We start from the raw sequence: 22,839 nt of genomic DNA, 5'->3' as shown, positions 1-22,839 counted from the left end.
CTTGCAGTCCTACTTACAAACACATCCAGATAATAAGTCGGATGATAATTCGATGGATCAGGCATTCCAAACACAGCAAGTGGCTTCACAAACTTGCATTTTTATGTATCAGGCTCCTGCCCGCCCTTTGCCGAGCTGTCTTCCCTGTGCATACTCTAACACTGGATTTGATACTAATAGCTGTCATTTGGTGCAATTCACTAGCGAGGGGAAGAGTGATGTGCATTGTAAGAAAGGCAAAGAGGAGGGGAGAGCGTAGGTGTTTCAAAGTGCCTGAGTTTGACTCCAGCGAGAGACTGTTGGTGACGAGTGCGTGTGGGGGCACATTTGTTCTGCACGAGACAGAAACAGGAAAAGACGCCGGGGGAGCGGCGTTGGAAGGGAGGAAACGGAGACTGATCCGTGGAAGATGGCAGACAGGAAGAGAGAGGAGAGGGGGAGAATACGAGACTGAAGGCGAGGAGGAGGAAAAGGGAGAATGAGAGTAATGGTGGCGGCTGTTTGTGTGAGTGCATTAACAATGCTATAAAGTGGGCTCATCTCAGGACTTGCCATATAACTGCCATCTGTCTGGTTGTAAATCTGTAGGAGACAGGGGGAGAGACGGGGGGCACAAGCAGTAGGGATATGCCATCTGAGAAGAATGACAACCCATTCGCCTGCACTTCCTGCGCCTCCGTGACATAGCAGAGATCTCGCCATGGCAACATCACCATGTGCATTAGGCGTATTGAAATGCAGGACCTTCCTACATTGTTTTAGAGAGATGGTGCTGGATCATCTTGAAACAAGCCCGGTGTCATGTCAGTGCTGGTTATTTTAAAAGGGCTTTGGTTTTACTTGGATGAATTGGCTGCTGTCCAGACATTTGTGTGAGGCAGGCACAGATATGATATATGTACTTACCTTTATTTTTTTTAGATTGGATGCATGGATAGCGTTTGTCCTCTGCAGGGTTTTGTGTTGTGGTTTTTCTTTTCGAGAAAAGGGATCTTTCCAAGGTCAGAGAGGAAGGGGGTGGCAAGTCATCCGTATTACAGCACCGCCATATTAAGTTACACCAAGCATTACATTAATCTGTCAAGATTGCAATAAAATAGAGATCAGGATTAGGCCAAGTGAAAGTGAATATTTTAATCAGGCATGTATCTGTGTCCACTGTCCATAAACTGACCAGGGAGTTTATAGATGGGCGAGGGGGGTATTTGGAGTGGTTTGCATTATGATTCCATTTTCATTTTTTATTCCCCCCCCCCATTCCCACCAATCCACCAACCACTGTCTCTTCATCCTCCCGCAGGTCTGACACCACCTACCACGCCCCCACACAAAGCCAGTCAAGAGAATCCTTTCAAAGCATCGCTCAAAACCAAGTTGTCTTCATGTTCCTCCTCGGCCTTGGCATGCAAAAGAGCCAGGTTGACCGAGTTGGGCCCCAGCGCTCCGGCCCCGGCCCCAGGTGCCTCAGGCGGGGGCCCCAACAGGAAGGGTCCCGAACAGACTGAGCTTTATGCCCAGCTGAGCAAAGCGTCCACCGCCCTCCCTTACTCCGCCACCAAACGCACGGCGGTGGGCGGCCTCGGGGAGCTTTGCAGCACTAGCAACAATAAGCGGGCGGCCCGTGGCTACAGTGACCATGACTATTGCCAAGCGTCAGCTAGCACTAAGAAGGACGGCGGCACAGCCACTGTTACCATGACTACAGCAGCGGAAATGACAGTCACCTCAGGTGCCGCTGCTGCTCCCAAGCCTACTACAGGCAAAGTGGAGGACAGGCATGTCGAATGTAAGGACTCAGCCATGCCACCATCCTCTTCATCATCTTCATCCTCTTGCTTTCCATCATCAGCTGCATCTGGTCCTTTAGCTGAGAAGCAGAATGTTGCCTCTGTGGATGGAAGGGCAGTTCGGCTCCAGGAGAAGCAGACCCTTACACAAACCACCCAGAGCCCCTCACAGGAGGCCGCAACTGACAGGGACCAACCACACCCTTCTGCCACCAGCCGGAAGCTCTTATGCGACCAAGAAATTAGAGCAGAACTCAACAAGCACTTTGGCCCCCCCTTAAAAGCCCTCTTTACTCCGGGTGGTCAGGAGAAAGAACCAGGCAGCAAAACAAACAAGGCTGCAGCCCTTCAGCCCCTTCAGGAGGGAGTGGACAACAGCTGCTCCCAGAAGCAGCCCGGCTCCAGCTTCCTGCATCCAGGGTTCCTGCCCTTCCACGATGAGCTCGAGCTGGGTGAGGGCCGCGAGAGTCGCTTCCTCTATCCATGGGAGGGCACCCCTCTGGACCTACTCTTTGACTGCCCCCCCTGCTCTCCCTCCTGTTCCCCACCATCCAGCTGCTCCCCCTCGCGAGGCTCCGTCTCCCCGCCCTCCTCTCTCCTCCTCTCGCCCGGCAGGCCTTTCTGCTGGACCAGCGGCGGGTCCCGCACCCGTTCTCGTTCCCACTCCGGCTCCCGCAGCTCCTCCTCGCACTACCGAGGGCGCTCCCTCTCCAGCTCACCTGACAGACGTCCCTCCTCTTGGTAAGTTCTCGTTCTCTCTCTCTCTCGCTCTCGCTCTCTCGCTCTCTCTCTCTCACACACACATACACGCACATGCACATGCACATTGCCTGTCTCTTTTGGCTGAACCTTGGCAGCTCCCCTACCATGCAGTTTAAACAGGGCTTAGCACTGGCAGGGGGTCGAGCTTGGGAGTGTTAAACAGGCCTGATCAGTCGTCAGAGCTGATGTCAGACAGAAAAGACCCTGGAGACTCTTAGCATGGGTTCTTGACCTCCTGCTAGTCAAAGCTTTACCTGGACTAAATGCAGAATAGATTTAGCGAGGCTCCATCCGCAGTAATAAGTCTTAGTTTTAAGACATCAGTTTTGGTACATTTATGTCTGGCATCCGGAATTTGTTTATACCTGGGATTAACACACTTCTTTGGCGATCCAATCACCAGTGGACAGCTCGAAGTACATCAGTTCCCCCCTTGACATTAGAACGTGTCTCCATGTGTCTCCAGTGACCTCTTATGATTGGCTCTCGTATCCCTTATCTACATACAAATAGATATACATAATTGCTGTGTGCAAAGACCAAAATGTGTTCTTTTAAGCTAGTCTGCCTATGACAGGTAATCAGTGTGTTTGCGTGTGTGTGTGTCAGAGAGTGGGGCAAGGAGGGGCTGGGCAAATCAATGCCCTGCACACAGCTCTGCAGCGAAATAAGATTTTACTAATTCCAAATAGTAATAAAACAGAAAATCAATATGTGGCATCAATCAATGTTGATATTGTGGCGAGCTGCCACGAATAAATCAATGTATGGGAAACGGTGCAGAGAGTAAAAATAGTTTTGGTTCATTGTGAAAACTGTCGTGGGCCAGAGGACATCAAATGAGTAGGTGTTTTTTTAAATGTGGACAGATTTGCGTCAACACATGGAAAAGAATGTGGCCCCATGGGTCCCAGACCACCTCTGAATGTTGTGCTGTCTCATCTGCAATCCGAGCTGTCCGACTTGTGATCAGATCACTCAGGACAGATGTAAATGTCCGGTCTGAACCGGGCTTTTGGAAAACGCTGTGTTTTAGTTTGAAAAGTGCAGGAGTAGCCACATTATCTGCAGTTGTTATGCAAACCAGATTCTGCCTATTAAACCAGGTGGCACTTTGATTTCTCTGAAGTGACTATGTGGGGAGAAGATTGGTTGGATGGTGCAATGAACAATGAGCTGAAACAGAAAAGGAAAAAAAGCCCAGAACATGAAAGGTGCCAGAGGCGCTGGACTTTTGAACAGTGTGAGTTTTCATCTCTAGGCAGGGAGTTACAGTATATTTGAGTGTCTTCCTAACGCTCCCCTCCTCACGCGCTCCTGTTTGATGCCGGGGCTATTGTTTTAAGCAGCAGCTGTTGTTTTTACTGAGTGGCAAACCCTCCTCTTTTACATCCCCAGAGATGAAAGTCAAATCCAGGCTGTGGGAATGTAGTCTCGAAACCCTTCTCAAATGAGACTCCTATCATCATAGCGCTGCGTGAGAACTACATTTCCCATGTTTCCCTTTGATCAGAGCCGAGGGGGTTTCTGTTGGGGTTTTTTTTTTTTTAGGTGGTAGAAGAACAGAGGCGAAGCATAGTTACCGAGAAGGGGTGGAAGTAAATTCAGTTTGTCAGTCGTAGTTCATTGAGTGGCTCAGTTCACGACTCCGCTGCAGCGACTCAGTTTGTTTGCCTGATTATTTAAAGGTCAGTTTACTCCACAGAGCCAATAGATTCACTTTATACTGTTTGGGCTCTGTTCTACACCAACGTGCTCACAGATTAAACCCTAATACTCCCAGGCTATTCTATCAGAACCTGACGCTGGCAAGCTTTCTAAAGAAATACCGGATAGGGCTTGTAGTTCTGAAAGTCACAGAACAAGAAGCTTGTTATATTTTCATGCAAGGAGAGAAAGAAAGGGAGTGTTTCAGCAAAATAATTCTTCAAGTTTCACAGTGCAAGATCCTCGATCTTTCCAAAGCGGCACTGCTTTGCTTCACTGAGCTTCCCAAACTTCTCTCCCTCCATTATTCAGGTCTTCCTTCTTCAGCAACACTTCAATAATTAAGCATCAAGCTTAAGGAGTGCAGGGGAACAAGCTCGACAGTCAGGCCACCAGGGCCTAGTATTGACCATTTCCTCATTCAACATAGATAGCAGGTGCATGTATATGCTAAGTCAGGTGTGTTTAAAAAAAGATCTGCATAAAATTATGCACACCCCCTGTGGCCGTGGGCTAGATTAGGACAAGTTGAGCTTCTAGTATCAAGCTTCTTATTGCAAATATCAAAGAAGTTTCCAAAGCCAAGAAGAGATTAAACAATGTGTCACAAGTTTGTGTTTTATTCCTTTTTAAACATTCTTTGCGTGAGATGATGATGTTGGTGAAAAATAAACCTCTTGTTTTTCCCTCAGGTCTCGTCACAACACAGATTCAAGCACTTTTCGCTCCAGGACTCACAAGAGCCCCCACCCTCCGTCCCGATCTCCCCTCAGCCGCAGGCCAAGGTGATTATTTTGAATGAATTGTTTAACCTCTAATCATTTAGTGTATTAACATGTGTTTCGTCACAAGCTTTAACTGAGGGGAAATATGTATTATTAGAAGATGAGGGAACGAGGCTGAGAAACAAAACTAGCAGTCGACACAGACTTCTCCCTGTCACCACTCAGGAACAGTTTGATTTCTCTCGGATTCCCTCTCCACATCGAGACCGAAGCCTTTTTTTTTTTTTTCGCAGCCTTGACAAACATTCAGGGCAAATATGTTTAATTGATCATGTTTTATTGGACTAGTGACAAGAGAATCCCAAATCACACTGATGCACATTCAGACTTCACTCTCGAGTTGACGCTCCCAGCTGTATAATGATGCTTATTCAACTTGGTGCCTCTGTAGTTTTCCATGAGCCACTGCGGAGGGGACGATTTCATATGCAGAGAAGTACTGGCACTGTGCGGGAGGCGAGAGACAGGGAGACTGACACCATCTCAGCACGCGAGCTGATTTGGCGCCCACATGCCTAATGACACCCGACAAGCCCGAGAGTCGCTCATCAGTCGAAAACTTAACGGACACATCTTGTGCTAGTCTGTGGTTGGGGGGTGGGGGGATGGAAGGTTTGAAAGTTGCACTTTCCTTCTTGATGAAGCCCTAACTAAGCAGAAAGTAATGACATGTGAAGTTGTGCTGACAGTTGCAGCTGCCTGGCTCTCCGACCGCGCCGCTCGCCGGCACTCCCGTGGGCCTGTCCTGCGGGGGCTCCGTAATCATATCAGTGGCGTCTTATTAACACGTCCATTTCCTTTTTCCACCCCCTCCTCAACAATCAGTGTTGAGAAAACAGGGAAGCGGGGGTGGGGGGCGGGCTACTCCTTGGTGTATACCAGGCGTTTGTTCTTCGTACGCGTCAACAGGGGAAGGTGAAATTAGAGGACGGGCAAGGACGGCGATGTCACGAGTATCTTGTCTTCCACAGGTATGACAGCTACGAGGACTACCAGCACGAGAGGCTGAAGAGGGAGGAGTACCGCCGGGACTACGAGAAGCGGGAGTTCGAAAGAGCCGAGCAGAGGGAGAGGCAGAAGCAGAAAGCAATAGTGAGTCAACAAACGCTCCTGTCACCTCATTTCCTCTCGTCTTCCTCTGCGCTGTACTTTACATCTGTCCCGCTGCCGCTGATAAAAGACCACATGCAATCACTGCTACGGCACATGTACAAACTGCTGCAAACAAACATTAAAACCTCCCACAGACACACACACACACACACACACACACACACAGAGACATTACTGAGAGAGACACCCTCCAGCCTCGTGCCATGTGCCACAGTGTCTCTCTCCTGAAAGAATACATACAAAGTGAGTTACTGAATGATTCAGGCGACAGGCCCTTCCTCTTTATCTCCGGGTTGTGTATTTTTAACGTCTCTGTCATCTGGAAACACTGTCGACTCTTATTAATCACACCACGGGGGTAAAATGTTAAAATAGTGGAAACTCTGAGATCAAGAAAAGGACAGAAAAGGAAATGGCTACTGATTCTCTCTCGAGCGCTTCTCCTTTTTCTTTATCTGTTTCAAAATGCACCCCGATGCGGCGAATACATATTTCCTCCCGTATCTCCACTCAGCTTTTCTCGGTGTGAAATTACTCAGGTTTCCCAGTGAGGTAACGCCACCCGTTGATAAAGCGCGCATTAAACGATGCAGCAATGCAAACGTGGCTCTGCATGCCTACGTTTTCGGAGACGGAGAGACAAACAATTACGAGCGGTAAAGCTCAAGCTGTCAAACAAGGGTTTTGGAGGCCAGGGATGTGAAAGCGTCTCCTTGGGTCTGTCTGTCTCACTCGCACACACACACACACATACACACAGCCCTCAGGGTGCCATCAAGAAAAGACTGCTTATTTATCAGTTGTCAGCAACTAAACCCCTAATTCAGCAAATACTTATTTTTTTGGTCCAAAACCTTAAAGAGAGTGGAAAAAAAGCATAAAAACACTAACCTGTGGTTAATTTATATTTTTCTCAGCGACTCTATAAGTCAGACGGGGCAAAGGTGAACTTTGAGTTTTGCACCCGGCTGCTGATTTACATGTACAGTGTGATACTTCCACCCTCAAGACAGCATTCAAAATTCCAACAGGCCTCAGTGGACTTGCCCCAGTAATGGCAAATAAATGAATGAATAAATAAATAACAGTAGTGATACACTATAGCCCCGGGCTTGTGCTGTATTATATGATTAGCGGATGCAATTAAACTCCTCAAAAGCTATAATTGCAGCCTGGTGCAGTTTGTTCTTAAATTATTCTGCTATGACCCCCACGTCCTCTGAGGTTCATGGAAATCCATGTTTTTTTGCCCCGTGGCTCGCGACTGCTGCTTTGAATGCTCCCTCTCTATTGGCTGTAATATCCTGACACTGTTGACAGACCTCTCAGTTAACAGTCCTGAGAGTTTGCTGTGTATTGTAACTTTGACTACCACCTCGGCAAAGAAAAAAAAAACAGGCTATTTTGATGTACGGCTGAGTCACCCCACGGCCCTTATGAAAGAAGAAGCAGCCCCACACTTAAGACATGGCATCATTTGATAAAAATCACCCTGCCTCCGGTTGATGAGTTGCGGAGAGAAAGAGGAATTGTGGTGCCAGGGCAGATTGAAGGCGCTTCCAAACTGCACCTCTATCAGATAAGAGGGAGCGAGCCGAACCAATCACGGAGGAACACAACAGACAGACGGAGACGGGGGGACAAAACCGGGGGCACGGAGTCGGCCGGCGGTATCCACAGGAGTGATCAAGACCAATTCATTAGGGCCCGGTGAAGAAAAGAGAGGGGGAAAAAGAAAAACAGACTCCCCTTTTAATCTCCTTCCCTTTTGCTCTGTCTTCTCTCTTAACGAGCAGGAGGAGAGACGGGTGGTGTACGTGGGGCGACTGAGGTCCAACTGCACCCGGACAGAGTTGAAGCGCCGCTTTGAAGTCTTTGGCGAAATTGAAGAATGTGCCGTGAACTTGAGGGACGATGGGTAAGGCCCCAGGAGTTTTGTGTGTGTGTGTGTGTGTGTGTGTGTGTGTGTGTGTGTGCGTGCGTGCGTGCGCGCATCAGTTTGTTAGTCTAGAATAGGGCATGAAGAGACATTTATTTCTAATGATAATAACAATAATTGAATACAACAGACAAAACTTCCAGCAAAGATGAGTATTTAAGACAAAGACGGAGCATTTGCAGTCCCAGAGCGTGTCCTGATTCATCTACTTCTCGGCCTACAGAGCCCCAAAGATACACATTTATTGATTCTCCTTTGCATATAAATAGAGCGATCGTCATTTATGACAAGGCCGCCTGTTTAGTTATTGTTGCCCCGCAGCGGCCCTCCTGACGTCTCGCTTTCTATTCCTGACCAGGGACAATTTTGGCTTCATCACGTACCGCTACACTTGTGACGCCTTCGCCGCCCTTGAGAACGGACACACCTTACGCAGGTCAAACGAGCCCCAGTTCGAGCTGTGCTTTGGCGGACAGAAGCAGTTCTGCAAATCACATTACACAGACTTGGGTAAGTGCAGCTTTGTTGTTCTCTGCATCAGCCCCCCCGCAGTCAGGCAGTATATTCGCGTTGCTCTGAGGACTGTCGGAGAAAAGAGGGGAGGAGGAAAGCGGGAGGGGGAATAAAACAGCAATAAAAAAATAAAAAAAGAGGCTTGAGTAATGCCTCCAGATCAAAAGAAACCCATCTCGGTGCTGGTGCAGCCTTGAATGTGTCCACCAGGCATTTGTGGCTCAAAAGGGCAAAGAGAGTTCAGAGGTCAGCCCGTGAGCACTCAGAGAATAGAGCTCCATTTCCTCCCCGCTGCTTGTATCTTCAGGAAAACGAGGCAGACTCCATTACTCATACGGACATGGGACGCTCGTCTCGGCCGTGGTGATATGAAAAAGCAAGACATTAGGGAGAACGATAGCACTTGAGAGCACGTGTGCAGCTGTGCATACGGTGTGTTCTCCTGTGCTGCGTGGGTGTGGGAATCACTTTGAGAGGCGAGGATGGAAAATTACGAGGAGGAAGACGGCGCTAGAACAAAGACGAGAGAGGAGGCGAGGTGAGGTAGAAGAAGGTGGGAGCAAGGTTAAGTCCCGGCAAACCCTCCTCCCTCTCGGGCGAGGTTCCCATCTGTCGCCAGCTGTTGCGGCTCTGAAATGTGGTGGAGCCTTGATGTGGCACGTAGGGGTCATTTGCATAGAGGGAGGGTCCGCAGCGTGCGTACGTACTGGGTTTGTCGGGAGTCGGGGGATCATGGAAGGCTGGAGCGGAGCAGAATTCATTTAGCGATTTCATAGAGTAAAGGTGCACATATGTAGCCGATGCGTGCACAGCTTCTATATTGGTCAGATACCAAATCCCAGATAGAATACTCTGCTCAAATGTAAGCTGAAGGCTGGATGACGCATTTGATAAATAATGCAGGCGATCTGTGAAATCAAGGCTTTTTCCTCTGGCAAGATTCCCTCTTTTTGACATGTGGATAAAAGAGGGTATTCTAGGATTCTTTTCTTCTGCAGAGGTGGCAATAATTGAGCAGCCATATTGAAAGTGAAGCGAGACGGGCCTCGTTATGTTAAGCGTGGCACAGCCACAAAAGATCGTCTCCCCCATTACGCGACATATCAGATATAAGACACATATTGACGTGTAGAATGTGGGGTCAAGAATGTTGTAAGGCTTCAACCACACCGGGGTCAACAGGTCACTTGAGAGAAAATGAGCACTTTCCCTCGATAGATGAAGCCGTTACTATACATTCTCAAAACTCATGCTCCGAGCCATCTTCTTTTTAAGGGCAAACACGATGAGGGATTGAAAGCGCGGAGAAACGGTTGCTAATCCCAAAGCCTCGAGGACAGACATTATGCCGAGATTGACTAATCAGTCTAGCGGAATGGAAAGGGCCTTCGTTGGACCCCCTCTTTGTCAGGAACTGGCTATTTCGGTCGTCCCCACACTGATAGCGCGGGATAAAGAGATTGAGAGGACGGGAGGATCTTATAATAGTGTGGTATCCAAACCTCTCCCCGTCTTCTCAATCTCGTTGCCTCTTGCCTCCTCCTTTTTTTTTTGTTTTCTGAGACATGTCCATTAGTTTTAAGTAGAGCGCCAGGAGATTTTTCATCCCTCAAGGTGCGCAGTGTGACGCAATCTAGCCCTCGGCCGTTGCATTAGATCACGACTGGCGTCTCCTAGCTGCCATGGTCATTCCCATTTCTCAGAGCGCTCCGAGTGTGCTGCTGGGCCCTTTGGGGGGCCCATTTGTGAAGCTGTCTGTTGGCAGAGATAAGATACTCTTTATGTATTATCAGGTTGATCAGGAAAAATAGCACAAGGATACACTTTCACATCTGTGGCCCCTGACTCGAAAGAAATACTCCCACTACATGAATTCCTTGGTAGTAAAATAGGTTGCTACTGTACATAATTACAGTTGCGTGCGTTATCCTTCTTTTTTTTCATGTCGCTCATGTGTCTCTGGGAATTTGGCAGAACGACACAAAATGTAGCCAAAGACAGGAAACATTCAGAGAGCAGTCAGTTCCCTTACGAAACCACATTTAAATTCACTGGATACTGATTTTTATTTGGAATTTTCACCGAGATCTATGAATTATTCTAAAAAACAATCCTTGATCCGCACCCAAATTCAATGGCTTCTTCTTTGGGTCGCTCCCCACAGTGTTTGCATAATCCTGCTAACTTGAAAAAACGAATGCAGACGAAAAACATAACCGTGAGCTCTGACCAGAGAGTCTCATTGGAACACAAAGACGAATCTCTGCTTTTTTTTATGTGCATTTTCAAACAATCATGTCTCTAACCACGATCCCGCTCTTCCTCCCCCGCAGACTCCCACTCGGACGACTTTGATCCAGCCTCCACGAAAAGCAAGTACGACTCCATGGATTTTGACAGCTTGCTGAGGGAGGCCCAGCGCAGCCTGAGAAGGTAACCAGTGCAGTGGCACCTGAGAGGGACGTCCTATACCTCACTGTTGTCTCTCGCTCCTTTGACGACGAGACTACCAGAAGTTTTACACTCTATGTCATAGAGTATATAAGAGTTAAGTCTATAGACCTATATCAATATAAATGAATATATCAAAAATAAAGTTTACATGAACATAGCTGCTGAAGAGCGGGGGGTGGGGTGGGGGGGGGAGAGACATTGCATTGTGGGAAAAGCCAGTGATCCCTCAGAACCCGGTGCACTTGTTCGGTGCACTCTACTGCTGTACAACCATCAGTGGACAAAGAAGAAGATGAAGCTACTTTTTTTCTCCAAGTACTACAATACCCACAATTCTTTGGGGGTGAAGACATGCAGCTTGTTCAGCCAGATTTGTTTTTTCTTCAAATTTTTTTATTAGTTTTTTTGCTGTTGATTTTTTTTTCTTTCTTCTAAATCTGGTGTTTGGATCTGGTGTTACATTACAAACAAAGAGTAAAGGGAATTGTATCTTGGAGGTGAGATTCTCAAGGCAACACTGTCGTCTACATTTTAAGGAGAAATGTAGCCGTGTATTTACAAAATGCTCTAAAAAGGAATATTTTTATTTTCTGTACATATGGGATAAAGTTCTTTATTTGTTACAGCTATGCACTGTAAAACGCAGCCTTTTTTAAAGACGAGGAGAACATTTCTTAATTCAGAATGTCGATCTGTAGTAGTTACAATACTGTAAAACATATTGTACGCCTACATGACGTTTAGAAGACATGATATGATTGTAAAAAAAAAAAAAAGAAGAAGAACCAGATGTGTCCAGTTGCTCATTTTGAGGGAGCATGTGAACAAACGTCCTTTTTTAAGTTATTTTGTTGGGCAAAAACAGTCAACCATGTATAGTTTTCTCTGTTTATAAAGTTTCTCAATCAGTGTTTTTGCTTATACAACCAGTGTAAAATGCATTTTTAACGTGTTTTTCATGATTGTAAAAAAGGTACCCCATTTTTTTATTAATGATTTCTGAAGCAATCAGTATATATATATAGATATATATATATATATAGAGAGAGATATATATCTGGGTTTGATTTCCTTGCTTTGTATGGTTTTTGTTTTGATTACCTTCACTGACAGAGAACACTGCATTCAAATCTTTTCAATCATTACAAGACACATATTTATCTATTTATTTTAATATTAGAATCAACTAAAAAACAAATATTTATGGGCTCCATCTCACGTGGCGCACCTCATGAGATTTATTTGCTATTTATTCTGTCCGTTGATTTGTGTTATTTAATGTGTTAATCACTAGACAGGGTGTACAATAAATGCTTTGGTGGGGGATAATACGACCTTCTATGCCTTTCCGAAACAATCAGAACATTCAGCGAATCACTCCGGCAGCCAGCCCCTCATCGTTTTCAGTGATTTCTGTCGCCGCTGTCAGTCAGAGCTGCAGCGCGTCGCCGGTTTTCCTTTTTACACACTCGAGAAGCAGAACATGAAGCAATAAAAATGATTTTGCAGGAATTTTCTTGTACCGCTCCTAAACACTTTGTTGTCATCGCTCCACTCATGCTTGATTATGTGAATGCCAAACAAAAGTTTACAATTTCCTTTTCCTGAATTTTTTAAGATCTTGTATTTGATGTACAAAATACATATACATATATACATATATATGTGTATATATATATATATATATATATATAATGATGCTACTAATATTATTCACAATAATTACAAGATAATTAATAATAACAATGATAATAATATAAATGAAAGAAAAAAAAACTATATAAAAAGCAATAATTTATTTTTCAAAGTTGTATTTTACCTCCTATTGTTGTGTGATTTTTGGACGTGACCCATTACCCAGTCGCTGGTAGCTATAGGACAATGCCATTCCGGTATCTCGCCATTTTGTCACCGTGACCTCGCCGCGTGCAGTAAACACTTGAATGTCCCCGCCCACTCCCACCACCACCTCCCCCTCGCTCTCCCCTTTAAGATGTAGCTGAGTCTATGTGATTGTAATGCACGCATTACCTTGTGACACCTGTGCAAACGTGACCGACTCTTAACTCTCCGCCGTGTGTGTGTGACAAAAAAAACAAAAACGTGTGGAGTTGAAACTGTTTGTTGTGTAGTGCATGGCTATTACAGGAGGACGGTCGGCGCCGCAGCGTACACGCCACTTTGGGTATCTGCCTCTCAGCTGTCTTAGCTGGCAGATTTTAAATGACATTCTATAAGCCTAGGGAAAACTACTCAACGACGTATCGCATGCCGTGCCACTTTTCCACTTCCCACCACCTCCGCCGCCAACGTGGCCCGCCCCGCACTCACAGTCCAGATATCACATCGCCGTCGACATGACATAAAAGGTAACCTTGCGGCTTCTGGTTCAATTAATATCCTGTTTCGAGCGCGCGCCAAGTAACGACAGAGGAGGCTTCCATCACAGGAAGGCCAAAAAAAATGATCACAGGCTTCCTTTCATGGGGTTTGACTGTGGAGACAAGAAGCGGCTAATTTTTATGATGCAACGAGGAAAAAAATTGGTCAAAAGGAAGAAGGATATGAAAACAGAAAACCCTTCACCTGTGTTTCCAGACATTGTTTTTACTTTCTTGCTGTCTGTATAGCGTTTGGGTAATGGTGTCGTGTCCCATTTGATAGATGTGGCTTTAATCATTGTAATAAAAAAAAAAAAAAGCTTTGTAAATTGCCTAGAGTAGCAATATATTATAACACCTTATGGTTCAAATTTCAACTGTGGCGGACTTTTTAATAATGTGACCTACTGAGGACTTTGCCACTGCTTTGTTGAGTAATCATGTTTCTTTTGGAAGGACAATATGTGTATGAGCAAATGTATCTATGTACGTCTGAGTTTGTGTTTTTCGGCCAGTGTGTGTGTGTGTGTGCGAGCGCGTGAGTGTGTGTGTGTGTGTGGGGGAGTCGTTGTGGGTTGTTACCTGTTTGTGTCCTATCCACGTTGCCTTCTGCCAAGTCCTTACCAATGCCTTTGTGGTTCTACCTATTGTACGACTTTCTTGTGAATTTTATTTTTTATGTGCAATTCTCATCAGCCTCACCATGCCAATAAAGGGAAATGTGTTTGAAACAAAAAAATATTTTTGGTGCCTTCCCTATTAACTTCCTCTCCCTGTGTGATGACTGTCCCTTAATCAAGCGCTGTTGCACCACTTTCGCTCGCTGCTGTGAAACGATTATTTGCGCTCATTGCTATCAAGAAGTGTTTTAAGAAAAAGAAGAAATTCGGGAATGTTCTGACAACAATGCATGTTGTTAGTCTGGATCCCACAATAAATCCGTCCCCCCTAGCCCCTGCACGTCTGTATCAAAGTGTCGAGTGAAGGCTGACGGACGCGGGAGGAGCGACACGAGCCCGTCCTCGCCACATCTGTCTCTCTCTCTGAAGTCCCCCCCCCCCTGCTAATAAAGAAACTGGGCTTAATTCAGGGCAGCTTCCCCTCTTTGATATTCATATCACCTGGGAGAGAACACTAGTCTTTGTCTGTGTCCACAACTTGACTCCACACCATGAGTCTGCAAGTTAATTAAAAAGTTGGGGGGAACAATTTCATTAGCACAATGGAGAGCCATAGTGAGTTGATGGCGTGCTTGATATTCAGTGGGGCTTCATTATGACTATAACAGCCCCCTCTTTTTTCCCTTTAACACACTTACACACACACACACACACATCCTAGCCTCAGAGCTGGAATCACACCAGGAGCTCCGACCGTACTCCCTTTTTTTTTTTCACTGGCGCAAAGAGAAATATGGGAAGAATGTGCATTAAACTTTAAGGTTGGGGGTCTGATTGTGTTTTTTATTAAGGCCGCTGTTTAGCCCCGGAGAAGAGAGCGGCTGGCTTTCATTTCGGCATGGCTGCCGCATTACAGCGGGAGGTCTCCTTCTGCTTGCCCTTTCCACAGAATGAAACTGTCCCTGGAAATCTCCCCCTCCGCTCCCTGTCGGCTTTTTTTCCCTCTCTCACCCACCTCTCTCTTTCCATCACGATAGGATTGCTTTTTTATTTTTTTTTTTATCTGTTATGTGTCTTTTTTATTATTAACCAGCAGATAAGCAGCTATCTCCACTCCAGTTAGAAGTAAGTGGTAGCCTTGGAGATAATGGGGTTTGATGGGGCCGGGCTCTCTGTGGGACAAACACAGAGTCGCTTACAGCTCTGTATTTTATTTGGCATCTAGCAGCGGCGGCTGCTGAATTCCCGAACACGCCACTCGACCATTCGGGCCTTTTAGCTTTTTTTCAATGATGTGGCGAGAACGTGCAAATAGTTTTTCCGTATTTTTGGTGGCTTGAAACTCGAAAGTGAAATCCTGCAAAATGTCATCCTGACGGTTCTGCCTGTCTTGGTATCATGGAAGCAGGTCGGGGTGTGGTGAAAGAAGCAGCCTCGGATAATAAGATTAGATTACCTGAGACTAGTTAATTAAAGTCTATGGGGTGGAACATGAGCGATCCTTCCGGTAATTCACTGTAAAGAGGACTTTTAGATTCCCAGCGTTGTGTTAAGAGAACAAATTTCCCTTCTGTATCAATGAAGTAACGACTGACAGTGAGGGAACAACATTTATCTCCTCTTCTATCCAATAATTAAAGTTTGGTGACACTGATTATCTCTGACTACGAGGCTGGCAGACAGAATAAAAACAAGATTATAGTGGTGCCAGAGATGGAGGATTATAGGGAGCGGCTGGTGAGGACAAAATAACACGAAAGAAGTGATGCTGCGGTGTCTCCGAGTTCTCTTTTTATTTTATTTATTTCTTGCCTCCAGTGTCCCTTCAAGGTTTCTCTTTGCTCAAACTCCTTTTCCACTTTCTGTCTCTCTTGCCCGCTTTCTCGCTGTCCCCTATCTTATTTTTATTTTTAGAACGATTCCATAAAAGCTTTGTGCGCAACCCTAATCTGTTGCCAGGCAGACGTCAGCGCTCCCGGAGTGCTGAGGCGAAAGCAACGAGACTTTGCTGGAACTGGTGGGAGAAGCATCATGATATCATGGCTGCCGTAGCTTCGGGGGGGGTGGGGGGAAGACGCACCAATCAGACCGCATGTACAAGCCGAGGATGATCTGTTCGGTCACGTGGCCCGTGGCGTAATGTCGGCCACGTGACCCGATGGCTCTCATTTGATCGTAAGAAAACATTTCCTGTGGCAGTTTCTGGACCCGTCATCTCGCATGAAACGGCATTTTTGTCCCGAACATGAGGGCAGAACAACCCACGACATGTTGCTTGGCTTCCATTTATCGAAATGCTTCTTTGTTGGCACTTTTGTTTTGGTCCCCCCCCCCCAACACAAGTCCTCTATCGTATGCCACCTTATGGGGAAAGATAATGACAGTGCTATTAAAATCACAGTCTCCCTATCCGGCATTCTAGTTTCAGCAGTTTCTGCTGTTAAAGAGTAATGAGGAACAGAAGGACAGTATTCCTCCCCCCCCCAAACTATCAACTTTGGGGACTGAACGTATTCTTCGCTAGATAATTAATGGCTACAGACAAATGGTGGTTGATTGAGCGACTCATCCCTCTATTTTCAATCACCATCTGCTGTGTGTTGCTGGCAAAAAACAATGTTAATTACCTCGAGTGTGCCCAAGACGTGGCGTATTAATTAGAACAACAAAAAAGGGAAACCTAAAAGATTCCACTGTTAGTGTCTGTAATGATGTGTGTGTGTCTGCTGTGTGTTCATATAGATTTTGTTGATGGATTAGTGTAAGAACGAGATCCAGAAGGCAATCATTTGGTAATTTGGCCTTTTGATCATTCGCTAACGGAGCCACGTCGCCCTGATGCACTCGCGTTCACCTGCTTCCTGTGCCTGGAGGCCGCGGCGGGCCTTTGAGATCGCAGGGGGCCGGCGGCTCTCGCACACGAGGGGCCTCGGAGGAAGGATGTGTCTTCACCGTGACCGCAGGACAGCGAGCCGACAGACAGCGTTAAGGTTACGGATGCAGACGCCTGGTTTTTTTTTTCCCTGTAAGAGCACCTGAACAAAGACGGAGGACAGAGAGAGGGAAATGAGACGAAGTGGGATTGACTCGACGTGACAAGGCTGCAGTGGCGCCCAAAACGATCCGTGTCCCCGCTACCACACTGCAAGCGTTCAGGTGGTGAGAGTGCGTCCTGATAGGCCCGGGCATCAGGGCGCCATTCGCAACGAGCTGCTGCAGAGAGCCACGTGTAAATGTGATGATGTGAGCAACATATCGTCGGTAATTATTCGGCAATCATGGAGTAGCATCAATAACAATTAGCATAATTTCCATGACTTCAGTGCTTAATGACTGTATTCAAAGTACTGACAAATCAAATATGCCTGTTTCCTTCATACAAATAAGTCATTTACAGGCAGTTTGAGAGATTTGATTAAAACACCAAGTACTGCAGATAAAAGTAGAACGAAACCTGGATTATAAAATGACTTAAGCATCAGTTTACACGGAAGAAAACACCTCATCACCAAAACCTTCATTAGATCAATGGGAGTAAAATGTTTTTGCTTGTTACCCTTTTAAGCAGTTTATGAATTATTTCCTAATCTCCGATATATATTCATAAAATAAATGTCGTTGAGGCCTTAAGGCTCATTTCGGCTGCAGTTACGTACGAAAAGTGATGCGTCCGTTTCAAACATTGTAAGCGTCAGTGCCGACAAACTTAAAGCAATATCCTGTAGAGGGCAGCACAGAGTCGAGTATTTCCAAAAACAACAAATATGGCGATGGTAGTGATGGTTGTGATAATGAGCCTCTTAAGAAAAGTAATCCGCCATCGTTGAAATTTGTTCCTTGTGTCTTATAGTCATCTCGCTTGAACTATTGGCTACACTGCCCCCACATGATTCCCATTGGTACTGCGCCATTACATCTGTATTCGTAAGCCTTTAGCAAACACGGACAAAATCAATAGGGTATAGACAGAAGGCTCCTTTCATTTCTGTATCTAACATTGAGCATAAATGAGCCTGTAGGAGATAAAACTATTTTACAGGAACATAAATTTGATAATTTGAAATTTAGAAAAATATAGGGACATATTTGGATGAGTTTGGGTTGCAAAATCGTTTTATTCTTATTTCCCATCCCCCAAGTCAACCCTGGACCTCTTCAATTAACCTTGTGTGCACTTGTGCGGGTCCTAGTCCCCAGTTTGGCAACCACTGCTTTAGAAAAGATGAAAGGCTAGCTATCTAGTTTTTATTCTTGTTATTTAAACTGTCCTCTGCTAGTTTGATCTGGTCTTCATAATGGCTCCATTCAAGCATCCCTGACAAGATGGCTTGGAAAGAGAGAACAGCTGAGTGCTCTCTCTCCCTTACTATTCTTTCTCAGTGTCTCTTCCCTTCTCTCTCTCTCTCTCTTATCTCCTCCTTGTATTTTTTTTCTTTAGCAGAGTGGCCTTGGCGGATCGCAGAGTTGTGTCTAAATCTAGTTCCCAGCTACTTTGCCTCCACGCAATCGCACTTACTCCGACACAAGCAGCGAACAAGAGCATCGCTCCCTCTTTCTCAGACCCCGGTTTGAACCCATGTATCAGACGGCAAGCTGTCACAACACGGCGGAATGGCCACATGGACAGTTATTGTTTGTTTGCACTATTTATGTCAATGTACAGTCTGCGGCAAATGGCACCGTAATGCAATCACTCATCCTTGCCATCCCGCTCTCCTGTCCATTAGGCTAATGATAGTCTCCAAGCGTCCCGGGTTCCCTGGCTCTTGAAGTCATGAGGGTGAGGAGAAAGGGAGGCCGCTGCATGATTTGGAGGGTTGTGGTTGAATTCCAGTGTGCCTTGCACTGCCCTTGAGCAAGAAGATGGAATTCCTTGCATTTCCAAAGAGGTGACTGTGTGACTGTTTGAACAAACCAACATACGGTGTGTGACTGGACAGCAGCAGGAGATCAATTAAGTATCAAAAGAAGAGGATGGAGTCTGTGCTCCTTATCGTTGTAGAGCACAGATACACACTTAGTTACATAAACACATGTAAATACGCCAGCTTCTCTGAAAACACTCCATCTCGAAAAATGATGAGTCTCTTCATCAATCGCAACAGAAACAGAAGCAGGGCAGTGATATGTGATGACCCCTCCCACTCTGCTTGTACGTTAATATGGTGTAATTGAAAAAAAAATGTTTTGCTACATGAGTTGCTGACCTCATCACCTATAAACCGAATCATATCATTTGAAAATCAGCTCGTAAAAGTAGCTCCTAATGTGAACAAAAAAAATGTGTCTCTCGCAAACTGCATGTCCATCTCTCACAAGCGCGTCACACCAAGGATGCTGGAAGTGAAGGGATGCTGAGATGGCTGCAGCATCCTAGTGGTGAGTGGCTGTAACTGCAAGGGAAAACAAAGTGTGCTGTAGGCTGTGCACTGACAATTCTAATAAAGTTTCCTGGACAGAATCGTATGCACAGAATGACAGAAAAGTTGTTTATAGTTCATACAGAGGAAACATTAGGAAACATTACATAGAAGAAAACCTTGTATAAATGATTGTCAGGGGGTTGAAATAACTTGTATGTTTGTATTTAGTTGTGCTGATGATTTTGTGAAGTGTAATTTGTATGTGTGATGTTTATTGTGACTCTTGACTGGACAGATGTGAAAGAGAAGAAATCACATGATCCTGTGAGGATTCAGTTCTGGGTCGTGTCATTAGAATAAAACTGCTGTTCGGTTGTTTTTAGATTTTCACGTGGGTGTGTCCAGGTGCAGAGTGTAGTTTTTATAGATGTTTCCTATGATAAAGGAGGTAAGTGAGGAAGCATTGAAAGGAAGGTTCCGAAAGCAAAATGAACCATTTGAATGCAGCCTTTGTTTGTGTGTTTTTTCTTCTTCTTCCTGTTTAGGAGGAAGTGGGGGTCAGCCACACCTGAACCCATTTCTCCTGATTGCTGTAAAAGATGGCTGGAGCCCTCGGTTGTTTCTCTTTCTTCTACTCAGACGACAGGTTGTGTTTTGTTTTATTACATTTCTGGAGAAGTTACTGTTGGTTAAATTAATTGAATTCACCTTGATTTACCTTAAATTATATGTGTGGTCTCCCCTGTTTTGTCATGAGGCAGCACCGTGGACTGTAATCACACACTGGTGCTTTGCTATATAAATATATATATATATATATATATATATATAAATGCTAACATGCAGATGTAAAGCAGGTATAATAGCTTGATGAAAAGAGGTCAAATAAATACAAAGTATAATCTGTATAAAACATTTTAAAAATTAGATTAAATAGAAAAAAAGAATAAAATGAAACAGTGTAAAATAATGGGGAAAAAAAGAATACCATGCAATGACGGTTTGACTTTATGAAATAGTTAAACACACTCAATCTTGTGATGCTAATCTATTTATTAGAGGAGAAGATACTGTTTTCGCTTAAGGGAGATAGTGACCTGTTGGTGGCGCTGCAGGGAAATGTGAGGGTTCATCATCTGGGTACCTTGAATGTCTGCACCAGATTCCATGGCAGTCCATCCAGTTCTTATATTTATATTTGCAGAGTGGATCAAAGTTGTGTGACCACCTGACAAACCAAACATTCCCAATGATATCCTCATAGTTACTCTTGATAATCACTCGTATGCTGTAACCAGTGTTCGGCTGCCGAGGACAGCTTGGAAACATTTCAAATAAATTCAGATGATGTGTTCGAGAACACAGACTTATTGTAGTAAAGGTCCCATGTCTGACGTACAATGTGAAAAAGGAAGAATGACCAGTGTGATGAGTCTCTGATTCGCTGCTCTACATAAATAGCATCAAATCAAGGCGATGTCCTGTCAAATTAATTACTCATTATCACCATTTATCCAGTTAATCCTTATTTTCTGGGCACCATTGCATCTCAAATGTCAGTGTTATCCCCAAGCATTACAGATACATTTTGCAATGGAACTTTCCTCTGTGTTCGACGCTGTCAGAAATTTCTGTCCAAATCGTCCTGACTAAAGTGCATTAAAATGCACGGACAGTCGAGCTATAATTACCAGGCAAAAATACCCCGTGCCTTAATCCACATGGTAATAACGCAATTAAAGTGGTGTTTCTTGGACTTGGTAATCTTCTGTGACAAGGCTTACAATTCAATTAACCTCGTTTTACCACTTTGTTTCAACTTCCTGTGAGGCTAATTTGCTTTAAACTTACTTCACTTGCTGTAATTATGCCTTAAGAAACATCCAATTCTCAATTATCAGTTATTTATGTCAGTAAAAACGCTGATTTCCAGTGGATGGGCTCTGCTCTTATCCAGCAGGATGCCTGAGAGGAAATTCCACAAGTCTGGCTCCTAACATAATCATAGCTTTGTCATTTTGTATAATATTGGCCTGGTTTTATTGATCGCCACTGATGTGCTTGACTTGTTGCGCCCATACATAGTGACCTGAAATGCTGCAGTGCTGCACAGCCGCTGCATTGCATTCACAAAACGATGCTCGGTCGACTTGAATAAGGAGAGTAATGTTTTCAGTGTAGAAATACGATACGATCTTCTACTTTTTCTTTTACTCCTATTGTCTGCTTTGTAAATTTGGGTGCACACATGACGGCGCGAGTTTCAGCCTGATACAATTTACGATAATCTCATAGTACAACCGGAGCTGCACTCCTCCTGACATCCACCAAAGCCAGCCACGGATCTAACCCATTTAATCACTCCTTTCTTGTTCTGTTTCTAAGCTCATGCTGGCCGTGACATATTGAGCCGGCAAACTTTCCATGTTCTCTCAGAGAAGGTCATTGGGCCAGGCCCAATCTAGCCTCTGAAACTGAGCCAAGATTTCCACTGCTGTCGTTCAGATTAGTATTAGACGTGAGCGCCTTTCCTAAGCAAATCAGACAGTGTGAAGGACAGAGCCATTCTTCCATTCAAGCACGCCTGCTTCTTGTTAAAGAGAGACAGGGCAATAAGTTGTAGGACAAAGAGAAGTTTGTGGGAAGTCTTCACATTTCGTGAAAGCTTATTTTTAAATGTGACAAGCCGGTTTGTCATGTTAGTCGAAAGGCAATTGAATTAAACACAGGAGCTGCCTATGGACATAATGCACGTGTCAGGGAGTGAAAAGTGGCGTTCTTATAGTTTGGAGTAATTTGTCTTTGTGAGAATGCAAACAAAGCTTTTAATGTTGAATCAGTCCGAGGAATTGTGGTCACGTGCTGCTCCTGAGTCGTTTGTTTTCCATCAATGAGAGCCGGTTGAGGACAATTTCACGGCGGACTATAGCACAATCAGATGCAGGGATTTTCCTGGCCGACACTGGTGCAGCCAGGCACACACACAGAACTGAATGCTGACACATGATACAAGGGCAACAGGATGTAACATTCCACCCCCTGCTAAAGGACATCAGGGGACACACGGCGTCCTGTACAGATACGTGAGAGCGGCATGCCGTGTCTTCTCCACGAATTTGACACCATTTTTTTATATAAGGGCGACATACTGTAATTCAAGAGTTTTGCTCAATGCCGAGTGAGCGGGAACGAATTTGGTGGGTGGATTGGTATCGATTCAGCTCCGCAGCACTTGGAAGGACAAACTTGCACCTGGACTCATTCAGTGTTGATTGGAGAGTGGCGGCGTGCCCACATGCACACAACACAGCTGACGGGACCCACTTCTGCAGAGGGGAAGTTAGCAATCAAAAACTTCTCGACTTGTGGCTCGATGCTTTATTTCTTCGTGATTTCATATTTAACTTGCAAACAT

General features: G+C 45.2%; 1 protein-coding gene and 1 long non-coding RNA gene across 8 annotated transcripts in view; both read left to right on the top strand.

The window, feature by feature from the left end:
* The window catches only part of ppargc1a (peroxisome proliferator-activated receptor gamma, coactivator 1 alpha), a 37,706-nt gene extending 23,532 nt beyond the window's left edge, over positions 1-14,174 (top strand). For all 6 annotated transcript variants that reach the window (XM_035148968.2, XM_035148962.2, XM_035148967.2 and 3 more), the window contains 6 exons: positions 1,301-2,528; positions 4,949-5,041; positions 6,013-6,133; positions 7,951-8,072; positions 8,452-8,603; positions 10,940-14,174. In XM_035148968.2, the coding sequence (XP_035004859.2) occupies positions 1,301-2,528; positions 4,949-5,041; positions 6,013-6,133; positions 7,951-8,072; positions 8,452-8,603; positions 10,940-11,043 (1,820 nt within the window). In that variant the 3' untranslated portion in view covers positions 11,044-14,174. The remainder of the gene's footprint in view (positions 1-1,300; positions 2,529-4,948; positions 5,042-6,012; positions 6,134-7,950; positions 8,073-8,451; positions 8,604-10,939) is intronic.
* Positions 14,175-19,986: 5,812 nt separating this feature from the next.
* LOC118102745 overlaps positions 19,987-22,839 on the top strand; it is a 72,773-nt gene continuing 69,920 nt past the window's right edge. For both annotated transcript variants that reach the window (XR_004694745.2, XR_004694744.1), the window contains exon 1: positions 19,987-20,070. This is a non-coding gene — a long non-coding RNA (uncharacterized LOC118102745). The remainder of the gene's footprint in view (positions 20,071-22,839) is intronic.

Source organism: Hippoglossus stenolepis, chromosome 23 (assembly GCF_022539355.2).
Source record: "Hippoglossus stenolepis isolate QCI-W04-F060 chromosome 23, HSTE1.2, whole genome shotgun sequence".
Taxonomy (NCBI): Eukaryota; Metazoa; Chordata; class Actinopteri; order Pleuronectiformes; family Pleuronectidae; genus Hippoglossus; species Hippoglossus stenolepis.
Note: the sequence above shows the minus strand (reverse complement) of the source record. Positions and strands in the feature narration are given on the sequence as shown.